We start from the raw sequence: 20,034 nt of genomic DNA on the forward strand, positions 1-20,034 counted from the left end.
TAAAAAGCAGAAGTTCCCAGCCATTCCTTCAGTTTGTGAACAAATTTCCAGTTAAAAAAACTTGCAATGCAAACTGATTTGTGGTGGCTTCAACTGAAAGACCCACATCCTCAATGTACCCTTTTGTTTACAAGGCCAAAATAAGGTTTAGCTCTGTGAAGAACTTAAATTTACTTTATTGTGGTATGTTGTTCTTATATTTCCCCTATAAGGTCCAGTTTTTGTTGCAGTGTAGTGGCTTGTGTCTCTCAATGACCCTTAAATCTATGCCAGTGGAATGCAAACTCCTCGTAAGCCCTCATATACTGGAGAGTCAAAGGGTAGAGGCCAGACTAATATAGACCACCTTTTCACAGCGATTGACCTGCTATATATAGTAACCAAATCCCTTTCAAATAACACTCAGATCCCTATCTAGGAAAAGCAAATTTACAGAAGCAAGACAAGGGAGAGGGACAGCCCAGAGTTGAGAACAGTGGAGAAGCCACCAATGGCCTATACTTCATAAGGAGTAAAGGACTTAAGAAGTTAAGTTCCCATATTTAGAATAGTAGCAGAAATGTAGGGTGAATTTAAAGTTGTAGAGAGCCAAGTCTGGAATTTCAAGTTAAATTCATAGATGAAACCATTTTACTTCACACTAATGTTTTTTAAGAAGTTCACTTTGCAGCTGCATTGTTACAGATTCAAGCTCACTGTCCAGTACTTTGGACAGGAATTTTCTACCATAGCCTACAGTTCACTGATGATTTGAGAGTAAAACTTGGCAGATGGACTCCACGAAGAAACCTGTGTGTGTGTGTGTGTGTGTATGTGCGTGCGTGCATGTGTGTGTATGCACGCTCGTGTGTGTCTGTGTGTTTGTATATCTTTTTTCAATGTATATCAACAAAGATGTGAACATCGGTGAAAAAAGAAATGAATAAAATCCCTTGTAATATTTGTTCTGCATCAATTTGCAGACACTTTCTTTGTCAGAAATACAATAAAACTGTGATAAGTATGTCAGAAGCTTGTAACCAATAATGCTTTCTTTCACTCATTGCAATGTTATATATATATATATATATATATATATATATTATTACAATTAAAAGGGTAAAGGTTTATCAATTTATTAATAAATCAACAATTAATAATTTTTACCAAGCCCTTCGGTATGTAAACACCATTATCGGTGGAGAACTTATTTAAAAGTTCTTATACATTTATAAACATAATTAAGGGATCAAGTAATGCTATCTGTTGGAGTCTCAGCTTTTTTAGCTGCTATTTCTGAACTTTGGTATGTGGCGAAGCAAATGTTTGCTGATCCCTTAATTATGTTTATATATATATATACATACACATCAATCTAATCACAAATATACTAGAAAAAGGCATTTATATCACACAATCTTATACCCATTGTTGTACATATATGAGGCCTTGTGGTTTTATAAGTGGAGTCATTTTATATACATATATATATCTATATATATATATATATATATATATATACATTGTTTGTTTTACAGCTGATCTTTAGAAACATGTGTCAGTCACACAATATCATTTATTCTCTCTGAGTTAATGAAAACATGTATGTCATTTCTAGATGTAGGTGTGTGTAGAGGTACTATGATTATGCATTCTGTATAGTTAATACCCTCACATTTATCATTCCTTTGAGAAGATCCCTTCTGCTACCACTATTAACACCACCATCACTGCTCATTAAGTGAGAACAGACTGTTAATGTTTGATTTTATGCCTGTTTATCAAACAATGAAATCAATTACTTGACATTTCATAATCAAAGAGAACTGGTGACCACCAATCTATTGATATCAGGGTTTTTAGCCTAAAATACTTCTTTTTTTTTTCTTCCTCACAACAAAATAATTTACTCTTTTTGTGAACTGTTTGCATTACCATTAACTGACAAGACACTGATGTGTTGCCTCGGGGCTCTATTGTTTCACTATTGGTATCAAGGTTTAACCCTTTAGCATTTAAACTGACCATATCTGGCACAATTATTCTACTTGTTTTATGTTCAACTTGATTAGATCCAGACTCTCACAACTACCCTACAATATCATTCTAAAAATAAACAATCACATCATTCAAAATCTTTAAGCTTCAATTCAAAACAATGTGAATAAATAAGCATTACATTTGATTGAGTAATCTGAATGCTAAAGGTTAAGGAAGGATTGCGTTCATACCTTTCTTTCAGGGAACATCAGCAGTGTGACTGAAATCAAATCACAAACCAACCTTGTTTGCCATGAGCTAACTATTTGTATAACAGTACTCACCATGTATTTCAGGTACATGCTAAGTGCTACCTAACGTTAACTACAAGACTAATTCATAATGGAAACAAAAAAAACACCCAAATAATATTTTTGTTTCATTGAAGGAAAAAGTGGATGTAGTGGGGTTTTTATAATAATGATATGGCAAACTGAAGTGGTTTTGCTCAAACTGTAAACAACATTAGGAACTTTTTTGTTACTTTGCTATGCTAATTTATCATTTTTAAAATATTATACTTCACTTCCAAGGAAAATGGGAAACTATTATCAAGCTAACCTACTGCCACAAATTATCTACAGCTATTGTTCTAACACTAAACTTTGCTCTCACTCTTTCTCTTTGACAGCACCATAGCATGTATAAATTCAAATCTTATAGAAACAGATTTATTCCCCCACCCACCTCAAACAGCCTCACCAACAAGGGAAACATGTGTATGACCAATCAGTACACTAGAGATATAAACTGAACAGCTCCTTATTACCATGAAGAAAGAGAAGATACATTGCAGTGTGCAGTTCTAGATAACCTGAAAAAGTTGGAATGGTCACGGTTGGAATATTATTTGATCACAACTCCGCTCTGGGACTAAATAACAATAAAACGAAATAGTTATTTTTCTTTAATGGCTTCACCAGGAAGGGCAGTGAAATAGTGTTTTTCACTGGCACCATAACTGGTGGAAGGAAGGAAATTATCCTGACAATAACCTGACCTAAATGATTGTCACTAAATACACATAAAAACCTGGTGGTGATGTCACACTGAGCAATGGATTAAGTCTACAGCCCCAAAACACAAAGTTTTAAAAGCAGTTCAAATATGTTTCCATCAACAAAAATTTCAGGCTTTGGTCAATCCAAAAATAATAGTAATACACAATAACCCTAAGTGTCAATGAATGAGATTAGACCTACAACCATGTTGCTACCAAATTTCCTTCTTAACCACACATTCATGCCTGTACCCAAACTCAAGTCTCCAGGAGGTTGCACTGCATTTTTCTAATATTTAACAATGTAAAATTCTACCTAATTTTTATATATTTCAATGAGACACAATTTTTATATATTTCAATCACTGCAGCAAGGAGTGGGTAACAATCCATGAGTATATACCATATAGTAATTACTGTTCCTAGTTTTATCAAGTGTGAAGGAAAAGAAGATGTAAAACTATAATACCAAACATAAGTAATTGATAAGAATTGTTTTGTCAAATGTGGTAAACATCAAGATGTTACATGAGTAAAAACCAGCCACTTGTATGGCTTTACAGCATTAGCAACCAACTGTATTTCACTAGCAACAATATATTGCATCAGCAACACTGTATTTCATTAGTAGCTAGTTATACTGTCACTACATTGACAGTATTTTGAAAGTAGTGGATTAGCTGAAATGTTAGCGAATGAGACAAAGTGCTCTGGGGTAGGCATTTCTTCAGGGTCATTAAATTCTGAGTTCAAATGCCACCAAGGTCAATTTGGTTTTTCATCCCTCCATGGTTGATTAAATGACACACCAGTCAAGTAATGCAGACATGGATGGTATTAACTCACCAGCCCCAACCTCAAAATTGCTGTCATTGTATCATTATTAGAAGCAATATATCAATAACCTTCTACCAATATTCTAAGCATTTACAGATTTTTGTTTCTCAATCCCTTAATCAATAGAGGAACAGCAGTAACTGCTGACTCTGTTAAGCACCTCCATGTGCAGTGGGAGGAAGAAATTCTTCTCAGGCTTGATACCTGAATGACTGCAACAGAATGGATTGTACTAAAGTCTTGGTGGAGGCAGTGACAGTGATGGTAATGGTTGGTAGTATTAAACCATGCAATGGTTTAAGTCTACCATTGTCCCACATATTTTCTATCATCCACTCTACTAAATAACATCCACAAAGCCTTGGCCAATGCAAGCCCTTAGCAGATGATTATGATGATGATGACAACAACCTTCAATGTGGTGATCAACCAATCCCAACCCATCATGATTCACAGTACATCTATTTGACCAAATACAAAACATGACTCAGAAGACCCCCATTCCAGTGATTTTCCCAAGTCACTAGCTCATCATCGGATGCTAATCCACCATAAAGTTACCCATTTGCAACTGAATGGACTGGAGCAATGTGAAACAAAGTGATTTGCTCAAGGAAACAACTCACAGCTAGTCCGCAAATCAAAATCACAATCATGAGTGCAACACCCTAACCACTAGGCCACAAGGAGTGTTATCAATGGAACAAAATGTTTATGTTAACCAATTAAGTAAACATAAGATTTTAATTCCTTTATTGACTTGCAATTTGAAGATCAGGTTGGGGTTTGTAATTAGAGAAAACACTGCATAGCTTAATCCTGTTTATTATGTAAACACAAATGATACACACACACACACGCATATATATATTTGTGTGTGTATGTATACGTATCTATGTATATATACACACACAGCTATACACCTGCATACAGACATTTTTTATGTTTAATTTGTTTCAGCCATTGGACTGCATTCATGTTGTGGCACTGCCTTGAAGGGTTTAAATGAACAACTCAATCCCATACATATTTTTAAGTCTGGTAGTTATTCTATCAGTCTCTTTTGTCGAATTGCTAAGTTACGGGGAAATATACAAGCCAACACTGGTTGTCAAGCAGTAGTGGGGCACAAACACGATACACACACATGTATAAGATAGACTTTTGCACAATTTATGCCTACCAAATCCACTCACAAAGTATTAGTCAGCCTGGAGCTATAGTAGAAGACTGGTGCTGTACAGTGGGACTGAACCTGAAACCACGTGGTTGCAAAGCGAGCTTCTTAACCACACAGATCTGCCTTGTATATATATATATGGCAATAAGAAAATGGAGGGGATAAATAGGTGGTATTCATCAACTTGCAGACATTGTATTATGTCAATTTACTTGTTTATTAAGAGGACAATAATAACAATATACAAACACATGTACACACACACACACACACGCAAGTATATATTTATATATATAATACGCACACACATGTATGTATATATCTGTTAATTTATATGGAAGAAAATATACCTAAATATGGCTTCATTTCCTATGTGGTGACATGTACACTCTCTCTCTCTCACACATACACACACACACCAATCAAAGACCATGTTTCAGGAAACATATTTGATCTAACATGCCAGCTGGTGTATATATATCAAACCTGACTTAATGTGTACAATCTAGGGACTTCTCAATAAATGGTTGGCTGAACTGAAGTCTCACAAGACACATCAGAACTAAACAAATATAAAATAAGAGGCTGTTGGACCCTCATTCGTCAACATTGACAGAAGAATATATATATGACTCTAGACACGTGCTATATATAATTGTATTGAGCATTTCTGTACCATAAAATAATCAAAAAGCTGTGTGCATGTACACACCCCCACACACACACAATGGCATCATTTCAAAAACAAGAACATATTGATAATTAAACCTTAATTATTTTTGTTTATTTAATCATGTTTCAAAAAGTCTAACGAATAGAAAGAATTTTCTATTATTTAAATGACTTTAACACTTTAGCATTTAAACCAGCTTTATACAGCCAAAATAGTGTATTTGTTCTATGTTTGAACTGGCCAGATCTAACTTGCTACATCTACCCTACTCTGTCATTCTAAAAATAAATCATCACATCATCAAAATCTCAAAGCCATAAGATAATGTGTGATTAATTCAAAATGATGTGAATAAAAAAGCATCACATTTGACAGAAAAATCTGACTGCTAAGGGTTAAACATGAATTTTTTAAAACATTTATTCAGTTCAATTACTGATTTACCAATGATGTCATCATCACATAATGAAGAACATTTAAAGTATATTATTTTTCTAAAACTTGGTTGAGTAACTGTAATTTCTCAAAACAGAATTACATCTCTGAGACTAAATCTATAAGTTTGACATTCCTGGATTCCCATTGTTGAATATTCATTTTGATCCGTTTCCATGGGTTTTTCTGTCACATTTAACCCTTCTGGTATCAAACCACCTGATACCACCCCTGGCTCTGTAGTACAAGTCTTGTTTTCAAAAGGTCTGAATTAAAATCTTTCACCAAAACTTAGTCTTAATTTATGTTCCTAACACTAGCTTAATAATGACAAAGTTATTTTACTAAATTGTTTTATGTAAAATTAATTGAAATAAACAGAGTAACTCTACAAAAATATGGTAACAAAAGAGTTAAATCTGTGGATTGTACTAGCTACTGCAGGACTCAGATTTCTTGGATTTAGACGACTTTCTTGAATATTCATGCAGTACACTTCATGTAATATTGTAAAGACCGATAACTGACTCAAATGACTCTTGGCAACTAAAAATATGGATTGTGCTTTTCATGACACCCTTTATCTAATAAATATATAGAATTTCCTTCTTTTCCAGACATGCAGCACCAAACTATGACACTGCTACTACTGTATTTAGCTACTGGAATTTTATACTTGGAGTGTGCAGTCAGCCACCAGAGTTGATTTCAGCTCATCTGTCCACAAGATTTTAGACCAAGCTGCCAATATCCAATTCTAATATGTTTGACTTAGTCATTCTGAGTTCAAATTCTGCCAAGCTCAACTTTGCTTTGCATCCTTTCAAGGTCAATTAAATACACAGCAATAGGATACTAGGATCGATGTAATCAACTATACCTATCCCACAAAATTTCAGACCCTATGCCTATAGTACAAAGACATATAATATATATTATATATATTATAGCATATATTATAGCATAGTTATTAAAATGCAATATTGAGTACTAAAATTATAATACATTTTCTAGAATGCTCTTAAATTAAATAGTTTTTTGTTTGTGGCTTCATCACTTCTGCAAGCACAGTAATTAAAATTCTCATGCTTGAACTTAATCCATTTAAAAGATCAAAAGTTCTGTTTAATCATAGATCATTTGATTCATAATTGATTACATAAATACACTTCAATAATATTTAGATATTAGTGAATTAAGTAATGCCACCATTGTGTGTGTATGTCTACATGTGTATGTGTGCAAGTGTATGCATGTATATGTTATTCATATTTTATATATATATAAATATATTCCAGAGTAAGCACTTAAATGTGCAACAAGGTAGAAAAAAGAGTACTCAAATACCAGAGGTAGAGTAATATGCTTTATTTAAAAGCAGCAGAAATATAACAAAAAACTGTTACTCGGAGTTTCACGTTCCCGTTCATCGGACAGTTTTGTTAGAAATGCCATTTCTAACAAAACTGTCCAATGAACGGGAACATGAAACTCCGAGTAACAGTTTTTTGTTATATTTCTGCTGCTTCTAAATAAAGTGTATATATATATATATATATATATATATATATATATATATATATGTCTATCTATCTATATTGTTAGATAAATAGGTATATAAGATATAATTTACAGCATACATGTGTACAGTTAAAAATATATCTATACCCATATACAAATGCAAACATGTGACATACACACAAATATAAGTATCCATGTGATTATGTCCAAATGTATGTTTATATATACATGCTTGTGTTGGTATATGTGTGTGTGTGAGTGAGAGAAACCTAGAGAGACCTTAACCCTTTCATTACCAACCCGGGTGAAACCAGCTCTGGCTCTGAGTACAAATGTCTCGTTTTCATAAGTTTTGAATTAGAATCTTCCACCAAACCTTAGTCACAGTTTATGTTCCATTAGCTGAATGATAACTAAGTTATTTTACAAAATTCTTTGTTATATTTAACGTAATTGAAAGAAACACAGAACATCTCAAAATAAATACAGTAACGAGGTTTTGGGATCTAATATGACATAAAGCTAAACCTTTTATGGACGTGAAACATAAGGCAATCCCATAAACTGGCCTTATCTAACTTTAATATATACTGCTCGATAGCTTAGAGTGTGCTTCTTTTTTCAGATTTATATTTTTACAGACGATATATATATGTGTGTGTGTGTGTGTGCATGTGTGTGTGTGTATGAGTGTTTGTGGGTGTGTGTATGAGTGTTTGTGTGTGTGTGTGTGTATATATATACAAGTATATATTAATACATATATACACATATATAAAGGTATATATATATATATATATATATATATAAAAGCTTTATTTCTAAATTATACTGCACCTTATACCTAGTCAAAAGAAATCATAATTTCTAAATTATATAAATACATCTTATACATTAGACATACATACAATATATATGTGATTGTGAGTGAGTGTAAAACATTAACATTGTCTTTGTATGTGTGTATACACATACACACACATATTTCCACACATTTGAGGCCAAACATGGGTGTGTATATGTGCACGTGTGTGTGTGTGTGTGCAATGCATTCACATGTATGAGTTGATATCATACCACATTCTAAAATTTCATTTAAAAAAACAAGTATGAATTTGAGAAAGAATCTTTGCAACACGTCTGATATTGGAGATCCTTTGATGGTGTTCCTTGTAAAAGGTAGAGTGGAGCAATCTGTATAAGTGATGAAACAATCCGTATCTATGGTTTCTATTTATTCACATTTTCAAACTCTAACATAAGGAGATTGGTTTTTCTCTCCACTGTAGAGGTTGAGAATTTTAAGGAACTGGCCAACTGTTGAGGGATTATCCAGTGTCACAAACATGAATGTCTTGGCTTTCATAATTACATCTGCACTAGCTGGAAAGGTAATGTTTAATAACTTGCAGTCAGACCTAAGAACTGCTGTTTTGCCGAAGTTTCGAAGAAATGCTTTTCGAAGCAGCTTTTTGGCAACATTTAGGTTCCTTCTGCTTATTCTGTTTCAATTCTTGAGATGCAGATGTTGAACAGTTTTTAGAAAGTGGACCCCATCTAGGTGATGCCATGGGAAAGCCTCTTGACCAACCATAGTGACTACCCCAGCCTGGAGACATTGGCGGCAAATAGGTGGAACCCATCAGAGAAGGAATGGCTGCTGGCTGAAACTTCATAGCTGATGAAGACATCTGCATCTGTCGATGTAGATCACTCGCAGCGCCAACATTGCTAGCATCCGGTCCATGCAGGAGCCATAAGCTGTCAAGCCCTGAATCAAGATGTGAACTTGGTGATGTGATACTATTCTCATTGCAAGAAGATGTTGGCAAAGAACTTGTACCAGAAGATGCCTCTTTCTGAAGTTGTTGCTGTTGTTGTAGGCATGCATTCATCCATTTTGAAAACATGCTTGTATTCTGCTGTTTGCTTGCCATAGACCGTGGGTCTTGCTGAAAAAATATTTCCTCATCCATTGAGCCCTGAACACACACATGGTTATTGAACTGTGACTTCTGTGAAAATTGTTTTTTGCAAATGCAGCAGAGCAACGGATTTTTATCAGAACTGTTTGATGGTACTGTAGGCATCTCCACAGCAACACTGTTATTGTTGTTGTTGTTGTTAGTGTTGTTGTTATTGTTGTTGGTGGTGGTAGTACTAGTTTTATCATGATGTTGAGAGCTTGCTTTTGAAGAACAGTAACCATTTTGGTTGTTTGTGGGAGATTGTTCACTTCTCGTGACTTCCTGAAGAGAATCTATCATATTTGATTTTTTATCCTCATTCTGACATTGCTGTTCTTTCAACAATTTCAAACCATGGGTTCGCTCATGATTCTTTAAAGTGCTTCTCTGTGAGAAAGCTTTCCCGCAAGTTAAACATACAAATGGTTTTTCCCCAGAGTGAATCCGTTCATGATTTCGTAAATTTGTCACTTGACTAAATGCTTTCCCACAGACCAAGCACACATAAGGCTTCTCCCCCGAATGTGTTCGTAAATGGTTTTTCAAATCTGTTCGCTGGGCAAATGCTTTAGGGCAAACTGTACATGCAAATGGTTTTTCTCTTGTGTGGACGCGTAAATGGTTTCTTAGATCTGTTCGTTGGCTAAATGCTTTTGGGCACATCATACAGTGAAAAGGCTTCTCTTTGGTGTGAACCCGCTCATGATTGCGTAAATTTGTCAACTGGCTAAATGCCTTAAGGCAGTAGGAACATGTATATGGCTTGATGCCTGTGTGTACCCTTTCGTGACAAGTGAGTTCTGCCTGCTGGGCAAAGGACTTCAGACATACAGAGCAAGTATAAGGTTTTATTCCTGTGTGAATTCTCTCATGATTTCGAAGATTGGTCAGCTGGCTGAACGCTTTTGAACACGTTAAGCATTTGTAAGGCCTCTCACCAGAGTGTATCCGCTCATGATTACGTAAGTTCGTGCGCTGGCTGAAGGATTTGGAACACACCAAGCAAATGTATGGCCTTTCCCCACTGTGTATACGTTCATGATTGCGCAGGTTTGTACGTTGACTAAATGCTTTTAAGCACACAAGACACACATAGGGTTTCTGACCAGTGTGAGTTCTTTCATGATTTTGGAGGTTCACTTTCTGTGCAAATACTTTTTCACACGTATTACATTTAAATAATTTAGGTGGAGTGTAAGGCATATTACTGCTTTGTCCACCCACAATCTGATTTGGTGCTTGGCTGGAATTTAGCTTGGTATTCATTTTCATAGCTGATGTTTTACAGTTTTGAGAAGTTGACAGGACTGATTCTGAGGAAACCATAGTTGGACTTGAATGAATCAGTTTTGAAGTATCCTGTTTTAAGTTGGCTGGGGACAATGCAAATGTTCGATTGCAGAAATTTCTTTGGGTAGGCACCCCATATATCGGGAAAGGATACATAGTTATTGTCTGAGAATAGACTAAACTATGAAGAGAAAGAGATAATGTATGTGTGTTTTAATCTCAATTTCAGAGAGAGTTTATAACAAAATAGGTATGAAGGCAGTGCCCCAGCATGGTCTTAGCACTAATGACAAAAATAAAATGAAAAACTACAGGTTGTTATAAATGTAATATGAAGAAGTTCAATCCCTGAGTATGACCACAAATTCTTGGTCAAAATGTTACTTATGAAGTAGTAAAATGTTTATGATATAACTTGATATGTTGTTTCTTGAGATGGTGATGTGGAAAGCTGTATGTAATGATACATGTATGAATATTCAGCAGCTACATATAAGGAATGTTTAAACAATATATTTTCTTCCTCTAATTTCACAACTACATACAGTTTAGTCTATACAAGCAATAATGAGAACCAAAGTTTAATGAGAATAATGGTGGTAGTGGTGGTAATAGTGGTGGAGGTTATGCTGATAGTGAAAGGTCATTACTAAGGATTTTTGATGTTTATTTTGATCTGTTTTTAAAACTTTAAATTTAAAGCGTTTTGTTTTCTACTTTGGTTATAATTCAATAAAGATGGAACATTTAAGAAAAGCTTCAAGCTATTCAAATATGATTTCACACAAGATCTCCATTGATTAAATTTAGTTATTGAAAGGATGTGACTGGAATTTCCTTCACTCAAATAAACCAGGTGAAACCTATATAAGCTCAAAGGAAACTGGTTCCAATACTGCAGATGTCAATGACATCGGTCAAAAAACTTTGCCTTACAGGGAATTCATCATGACACAATGGCAATCTCAGCCATATTTTTATACCCTCAGATAAACTCTTTTCACTGATTTGGCTACTTGCAAAATTAACAAGTATTTTGTTTAGTTGAATATTTCTTCTTTTATCTTTCTTATTTTGTTTCTGGACAATTTATTGATATATCTTCATTTTGTTGCTGTCACATTGAAGATAAATCAAAATGTCACAATATATATAGCAAATAGGAGGAACTTTAAAAACATTCAAGTGAAAAAATTTGTATTGTAGGATAAGTTAGTTGACTCCTTTTCAAAACATTCCGTTAACATCCACAAGACTGCAAGATTTAAACTTCCTCTTTCTCATTCATGTTAATTCAAAGCATACAGAGTGACATAGAATATATGAAACCAAAAGCCTCGTGAAAATCATGAGCTTCAATAAGAAACAAATAGCTTAAAGTTGAATATCTTGAGGTCAACAAAATACTACTGTTTGAAATTCAGCTCAGTTCCAAATTTGGTTTACATTTAATCAGTGAGATATGACTAAATTTCCTGCCATCTGATAGAATCATTTGAGAACAATGACCCTAAAGATATGAAATTCCTATTCCATATCTTATTACAGAGTTAAGCATTTCATTTATACTTGTTGGAACAGAGGGGGAAAAAAGGGTTAAGCTTGAAAAAGGCAAAATAGTCTTTCACTGTTTATGGTGAAATATATTTCTGAAATATTGAGTAAATGGGCATCAAATGAAATTAGCTAATTTAGGAAGATATTTCTTTGGTATAATTTAGAATAAAGAAGACAATGTTTTAATGAAATATGTGAATAATCACGAATAAAAATATCTGTAAGATGATTATGAAAAATTCTAGTTCAAAATTTTGATTAAAAAAATATAAATTGTTTTTAGTCAAATATAGTTAAGTATCTTCCATTAAATTTTTTGTGTTGTATAATCTTGGAGAGATGATGTTGTCATGACAAAGTGAAGAACATAATCAGCTCTTTGATAGAGAAGTTGCAAATGTCTATCATGTAGTTATTGGCAAGGGTCAGAACACCTCAAAATCAAATTCCTTTGAACAATGACAATGATGACAAAATGATTTATAAGAAATTCCTGCTTACACTATCAACTAAATATGAGAGAAGCTATTTCTTGAGGTGTATATGTTTATATATACCGTGTTTATACACAGTTCTTCAATCTCAATCTAAATTCTACATGTATAAGTTTTTTATGGTTGTTTTTGGAACTTTAGTACACTGGTAATAATACCATTCTTTAATGATGTACATTCTCTCCATTATATAAACTAATATGTAGAGTGGGTTATATTTTGACTTTTTTTGAGAATATACCTCTATACATACATACATATATATATATATTGATATGTATGCCAATCAAAGTAGTTCTGAAGGTGCTATAGTCAGTAGCAAGATGGTTTTCAACAGAATTTCAAAATGCAAGCAAGTAATGGAATTTGTGAAGCAGAAGTAGCAGTAGCACTGCAGTAGAATTGCAGTCATACAGATCAGGGTTCAAATACAGTTGGAGACAATTTTGATTTCACCTTTCACAAGTTAATTAGTAATACATTCATCTAATTTTACATAGTCATAGTGACTTGAATCCTGAGTAGCTAAAACAAACCCTCAATTTAATTTAAATAAACAATATACTCTATGTCATGTATTGAGTACTCTCTGTTTCATTTGTGCATTGTAACATTTGCAGGTGCATGTGTGCATATATATATATACATATATACATACATACATACATACATATATATATATATATGTATGTATGTATGTACACTGAGCTGTTAGTCAAATCATCTACTGACAGGACAGTCAGTCATTTTTCTTTTGAGGAAGAAGAAGCTAAGGGAACAAAGAAACATTCAATCAGATTTGCTTGGTACTGGAGAATAAGGTCCAACAGTAGGTGACATCGATTGTGAATTGAATCAGTAAAACTGGTTGAGTGACATCCATAGTGTAACTTGGATGACCGAATGAAGAATCTTCAGGATTCCTTTAAAAATAGGCCTAAGAGAGAAAAAGATAAGGATCAGTGTTAATCAAATGGTGGAGAACATATTTCAAATTATTGTGTTATAATCACAGTATTGTATTTGTGTTAAAGTGTGTGAAATTAAGTGTAGTTGTGTATTAATTTAATGTATATGTGTTCTTTAGTATCTGAATAATCTAATGTACTCTTGTATGTATGTGTATACACATTAGTGAGTGAGTGCAGGTGTCTGCAGCTATAAAAGTCAAAAAGATAAACAACAGATTTATCAGGTCACTAAGATTAACAAATCAAAAGTCAACAGTTCAAATATTCTCAATCCACTACACTTTGTACATGCTTCAAATTCTGGCCCATTAGCACACTGTCTCCTTTCTCCGCCTTTGCTACTGCTACTATAATAGCCTCTGCTCCTCAGATCTGGCTGGGCTCAACCCACTTCCACTCACATGAATTCAGTTCATCTTTCCTCCTTTCTTCACCCTCAAACTGCCCAAAACTACCCCCTGGCCCCACACTTAGTCACTATACTCAATCTTTCTTCACCATAATGTCAATCCCTCTGGAATTTCCTTCTGTCTCTAGTCTTTCTCACAGACATTATTAACCTAAAAAGGATCAAGAGAAACATTAACAGCATCCACCTCACTGGTCTTGTAGGGCCTGCAAAATGGGATACAGCCCCTTTTTCCAAACTCAGTAGCTTAAGAAGTAAAAATAAACACACACACAACAGTCCATCTGGTTTTAGTCAATGGTAAAAGGATAGCAGTGATGGTTTTTTTTTTTTTACATAGACTCAAAGATGGGGAAGCAGAATGAAGGAGGAAAGTTTTTCTTAAACTAAAAATCTAGCTCAAATGCTTGCAACATCGTGAACACTGCTAAAGAAACCCAATAACCAGGCTGTGATTTTTAAACAGATTAAATCTACAATCCCAAAATCAAAGCAGTCACTTCAATGGACTTCCATAAAATTTCTATCAACCAAATTCCAATCACAAAGTGTTGGTCAATCTAAGACTAAGGTGGAAAACACTTAAATGTCTAAAAGTAGCTAGAATTCAGTACAAGTAATACATATTTTGGTAGCTTAAGAACTAAGTACAAATTCTTTGTGTAGGATGAAATCAACCAGGTCAATTTATCATGGATGCTACATGAATCCAAAGCTATTCATGTAGTGTCTACTTATGGTGAATTGAGTTCTTTAATGACAGATGCACCACATATCCTGTTAATCATATAGGATGCATATGCAGGGTTGCCAGATCAATTTTATGAAAAGTAGAACAAAATTTTTAAAAAGTGACAGACTGTAAATTAACCCAAAATGAAAATTTTGCTAATAAATAAAATACAGAATGATTGCCTGTAAGTCAGTTTTAATTTACCTAGTTCATATTTTGATATGACATTCAATAGGATTCTTAACTGTAAACATTTAGCATTTAAATTGGCCATATCCAGCTTAAATATTCCATCTGTTTTATGTTCAAACTGACATCTGGCCTCTCACACCTATCTTACAATGTTGTTTAAAAATACACAATCATGTCATCAAAATCTTGAAGCTATATGATAATGCATGATATCATACATCCATCAGAACATACAGCTTCATTCTTCTCTAGTTTACACGGCCTTAGTATTCAGAGTACACAATGCTTGTGTACAAACATTGCTGTTTGGACACAAGTATCATACGGTATGTTTTTCACTTACCAACAGAGGTAATAGCTCTCCAAACTTTCTCCATCCTATCCTTATTCTAGCACTATATTTTCAAAACATCCTCCTCCACTGATAATTATGCCACCTAAGTAACAGAAACTATGTATTGCTTCAAGTGAGCCTCCAGGGCATTCTCATGTATCTTTAGTGCTTATAGCTCTTATGTATCTTCCATATACAAATACCACTTTCTCCATTAATCTTCCTAAGACTCCGCTGCACCCCTTGTGTGACCATAGCTGGCATTGGGTACACCATATGTAAATTCCTGTTTATGCCTTTTCTACATATCAAAAGGGCCATTTACCGGAAGGGAGTAATCCTATCTGTTTCCTTGCTTATAGAACTTTGGTCTCAGCTAAGTTAACTTTAAGGCCCTTTGATTCCATGTGTTGCTTCTATATGGAGTTTCTTTTCTAACTCAATTAAAGATTGTTGTATGAGAATAAAGTCATCAGCTTATAGTGGTTTCCAAAGGCAACTATATATATATATATATATATATATATATATATATATATATATATCTTGGGTTTAACAGAAAGAACACAACAAAGTGAAATAGTTAGACAAAAGCAGAGCAAACAGAAAACTAGATGTAAACTAAACAGACATGAAGTTTAGGCAAAGACACAATACATGCAATACACAAAATATTCATGGCTGATTTTTACTCATCAGCCAATGACCCAAAATATCATAGTGATTTCGTGCCATTTACCATTGAGACCACTCAGTTTTGGAAACGCCAGAGCTCTTATTAAGCTTCTGAGAAAAAGCTAGCAAATGTATACTAAGACAGAAACAAAGAAGACATTGTATAAATATAACAAAGAATTATGAATTCAGTCCCACTGTGTGGCACTTTGGGCAAGTGTCTTCTACTATAGCCCCAGGCCAACCAAAGCCTTGTAAGTGGATTTGGTAGATGGAAACTTAAAGTAATCCAGTGTGTGTGTGTCTTTGTCCCTCACCACTGATTGGTTTATTAACATCTCTGTAACTTAACAGTTCAGCAAACAAGACCAACAGAATAAGTACCAGGCTTCAAAAAAAATAGGTACTGGGATCAATTCATTCTACTAAAATTTCAAGGTAATGTTCCAGTATGACCACAGTCTAATGACTGAAATAAGTAAGATAAAAAATATATGTGTTTGTGTGTGTCTGTGTATGTGTGTGTATGTCTCACACACAGACAATCTGTTCCTGACAATCCTCTTCCTCACATCTCATCTTGCAAGCACCCCTCCTTCCTCCACCTCTGCTGTACTCCCATCCCATTCCCTCTATGTCCAAATCACCCCTGTTGAATCTCTTCCCTATGACATATCCTCCTAACAACAACCTCCCTCTACTTCTGCCCATCTCATTAAATTCCCGCCCCACCGGCTCCCACTCTCCCTTTGCAATCCTGTGACCTTATCCAATCCTTGGTCCCACTTCATTTATATACACTTCACTGTATCTTGAGTGTACCCCTCTCACCACCACCACTGTCACATCTCTCTCTCCCCACAAACTCTCCTGCAGAGGCGGCCATGTATCTCCTTTCCTGCATACTCAAACATCTAGTACAAAGCCAACTTCCTCAATACTACTTCCCCACCCTCAGATGATTATTTGGTGACCTCACTGATGTTGGTGCCACGTAAAAAGCACCTCCATACACTCTGTAAAGTGGTTGGCGTTAGGAAGGGTATCCAGCCATACAAAACAGACACCCATGCCAGCATAGAAAACGCACGTTAAATGATCATCACACACACACACACAGGTGGGGAGAAATTATTTACCTGAAGACGATTGAAAAATATACGTAATGAAAGGCAGTAAGGAAAACGGAAACTAATATAAATACGAAATTTACAGTAAAGTATTGAAACTACTCCGGCAATAACTAACTTAAATATAGTTATACCCGCGGCAGATTTGAACTCAAGAGTGTCTAATTCCTTATTCAATTGGCTGATTAGTCTTCATTATGAGCGTGTTCGCGCGCGTGCATTTGTGTGTGCATATGTGTGCGTGTGTGCACATATATATATTGTGAGTATTATACATTCATGTGTGTGTGTATGTACTACAGAGAGAGCGAAGACAGGTATTCACTATAATGGTTGCCAAAAGAAGATTACACAACAGGTCTACTCCAAAGGAAAACTTCTATAACATTTGGCGACAGACAGGGAGTGGTTTGAAAACAACTTAATCTCACAAAGTGGATACAAATATGACCTAATACGTCACCCGATAAACTTTATAGAAGAAAAAAATTAACGTGATATGGGTGGAGGGATAATTGCGCCCATCACTGATCTTACAACCGTCACCGCCAGCACGTGCCTCTTAGCAACAATTAAATCGACGTGATTAATAGTTGATGGATCCACAGGAAAAAGGTGAAGAAAAGTTAGGTTATTTAAGATGCAGAAGAGGCGGTTTAATTCGAAATAGTTGCATAAATAAATGTATAGATACGAGAATCATTATTTTCTCCAAGTAATATAGATCTGTCGTACTTGAATGACTCATTGAAATTCCAAAAAGAAAATAAGGTGAATGGTCATTCATATAAATGACAATTTCTTAATTGACACAATAAACTATTGTAAGAAAACCAATATGTAAATTAGTTCACATTGACACACACACACTTGCGACACAGTGACAAACACTTGAATCTTCTCTGTACATCCACTATTTCTTTTCGAGGGGGAGGGCTGCGCGCGTGTGTGCGAGTATGTGTGTGTATTATATACGGCAACGATAAACAACTGAAAATGAGGCGAGCCAACAGGGGAACCTCTACGTGGTCGCTCGACGTTCTAGAAATAACAACCAAATCTCTCCCAAATTATACCACGTTACAACCTTAAAGAAAGGTAGGACAACAATGTGAAAGAAGGGATGGTCATGGCTGAGATGTCACTGATCATAGGTCTACTGGATTATTGCTGACCTGGGTTAAATAATAACAACTGAAAATAAGAAACAGCGAATGAAAGAGACAGAGCGACTGAATGAAAGAGATAACAATGTGTTCGCACGAGTGTATGTAGAAATGTATGTCTGTAAATATGTGTGCGTGTGTATGTACTTTAATTTATGCATGAAATTTTTTTTTAATTTTTGTGAGAATAAGAAAATAGGCAAATATTGTGTTGCTATTGTAAGTATTGTTGTGTGCATTCACAAGTTCACATTTATTATTACACTTATCAAAAGGTAGTGAAAAGTAACAGACATCACCGGTGAAATACGGGGTGGAGGTACACAATAGTAACCAGACCATTCAACCCTGCTACTCCGAACTTCCCATTCTCTTTAGGTCAGGCAACGCGGGGTCATGGCTCTTAAAGAAAAACGAACTGAAGCGATTGTCAAAACGATATGTTTACTAAAAGGTGCAGATAATAATTACGAATTAATAATTATTGTTAAACGATAAGAATAGAAAAGTAATTATAAACACAACTGATTCTGGGTAAGTAGGGACATTAAAGTAAAAAGTAAACCACACACATATATATATAAACACACGCACATACATATATATTATATAAACACGTTCACACACACAAACCACGATCTCTAAATCCTTCTTATCGCATTATCACCATCTTTCATTCTTTCTTTCATCCAGTTGCTTTCTTCACTTCTTACAGAGATGAGCCAAGAAATCAGAACACCCACTTACACATTTCCAGTCGGGTCCGAACTGCTGGTGGCTCAGAATAAGTCTTCGGTGGGTCTGGCCTGTGACAAAGGAGAGTTAGTGTTCACCTTCCAGGCTGGCCCCATCTTTTCACGGGACAGTCGCTCTGAATTACACAAGTCCTTCGTTCTTTCTCGTATTTTTTTAATCAACCCCTTTTTGTAAATGTTATTGTTGTCTTACAATGTCTTCCTTCTTTTGTCTTCCTCTTTTTAGTTCCCTTGGCGCTTGTTCACATTTTGTTTCTTTTTTTTTTACTTTTCATGTGTCTTTATGAGATCTGTCTTTCTTTTTCTACTTTCTTTCCTTCCCTGCCGCACGCACTCCTTCCCTCTCTCTTTCATAATTACATTTTTCTTGTTCCTTTTCTCTCCCACTCCTCTGTATCTCACTATGTTTTGTCTTTCAGTTTCTCACTCTCACATTCTGTATCTCTATCTCTCTTTCTCTCACATGGTATGTTTTCATATGTGTGTATGTATTCTTTTCGCTCTTTCCGCCACTCTTATACACACTGAAACACATACAGATACACACATACACACACATCAGCGGTCACACGCCAAACGTAAACAAAACGAAGGGACGTAACTCTGAATGGATTGTTAGGTACTTTTTTTTCTCCTTTCTCAATTCTTTTATTGTGATGAGGAAGGAAGAAGTCTGTAGTAAAAAGAGGGAGGAGA

General features: G+C 34.9%; 1 protein-coding gene across 2 annotated transcripts; it reads right to left on the bottom strand.

The window, feature by feature from the left end:
• Positions 1-8,083: 8,083 nt before the first annotated feature.
• LOC106873127 (uncharacterized) lies at positions 8,084-19,935 on the bottom strand. Of its 2 annotated transcripts, none has more exons than XM_014920354.3 (2): positions 19,331-19,935; positions 8,084-13,910 (listed from the first exon to the last, which is right to left on the bottom strand). In XM_014920354.3, exon 2 carries the CDS (start codon positions 11,076-11,078, stop codon positions 9,084-9,086), a length of 1,995 nt encoding a protein of 664 aa, XP_014775840.2. In that variant the 5' UTR covers positions 11,079-13,910; positions 19,331-19,935; the 3' UTR covers positions 8,084-9,083. The 2 variants fall into 2 exon arrangements, with proteins under 2 accessions (XP_014775840.2, XP_052828767.2); XM_052972807.2 differs by having other exon boundaries at positions 19,327-19,905.
• Between the last annotated feature and the right edge of the window lie 99 nt (positions 19,936-20,034).

Source organism: Octopus bimaculoides, chromosome 14, assembly GCF_046866305.1.
Source record: "Octopus bimaculoides isolate indiv1 chromosome 14, ASM4686630v1, whole genome shotgun sequence".
NCBI lineage: Eukaryota > Metazoa > Mollusca > Cephalopoda > Octopoda > Octopodidae > Octopus > Octopus bimaculoides.

Bases quoted from the DNA above. Each gene is read 5' to 3' on its own strand.
- LOC106873127 (XM_014920354.3), bottom strand. From the start codon at position 11,078: ATGTATCCTTTCCCGATATATGGGGTGCCTACCCAAAGAAATTTCTGC.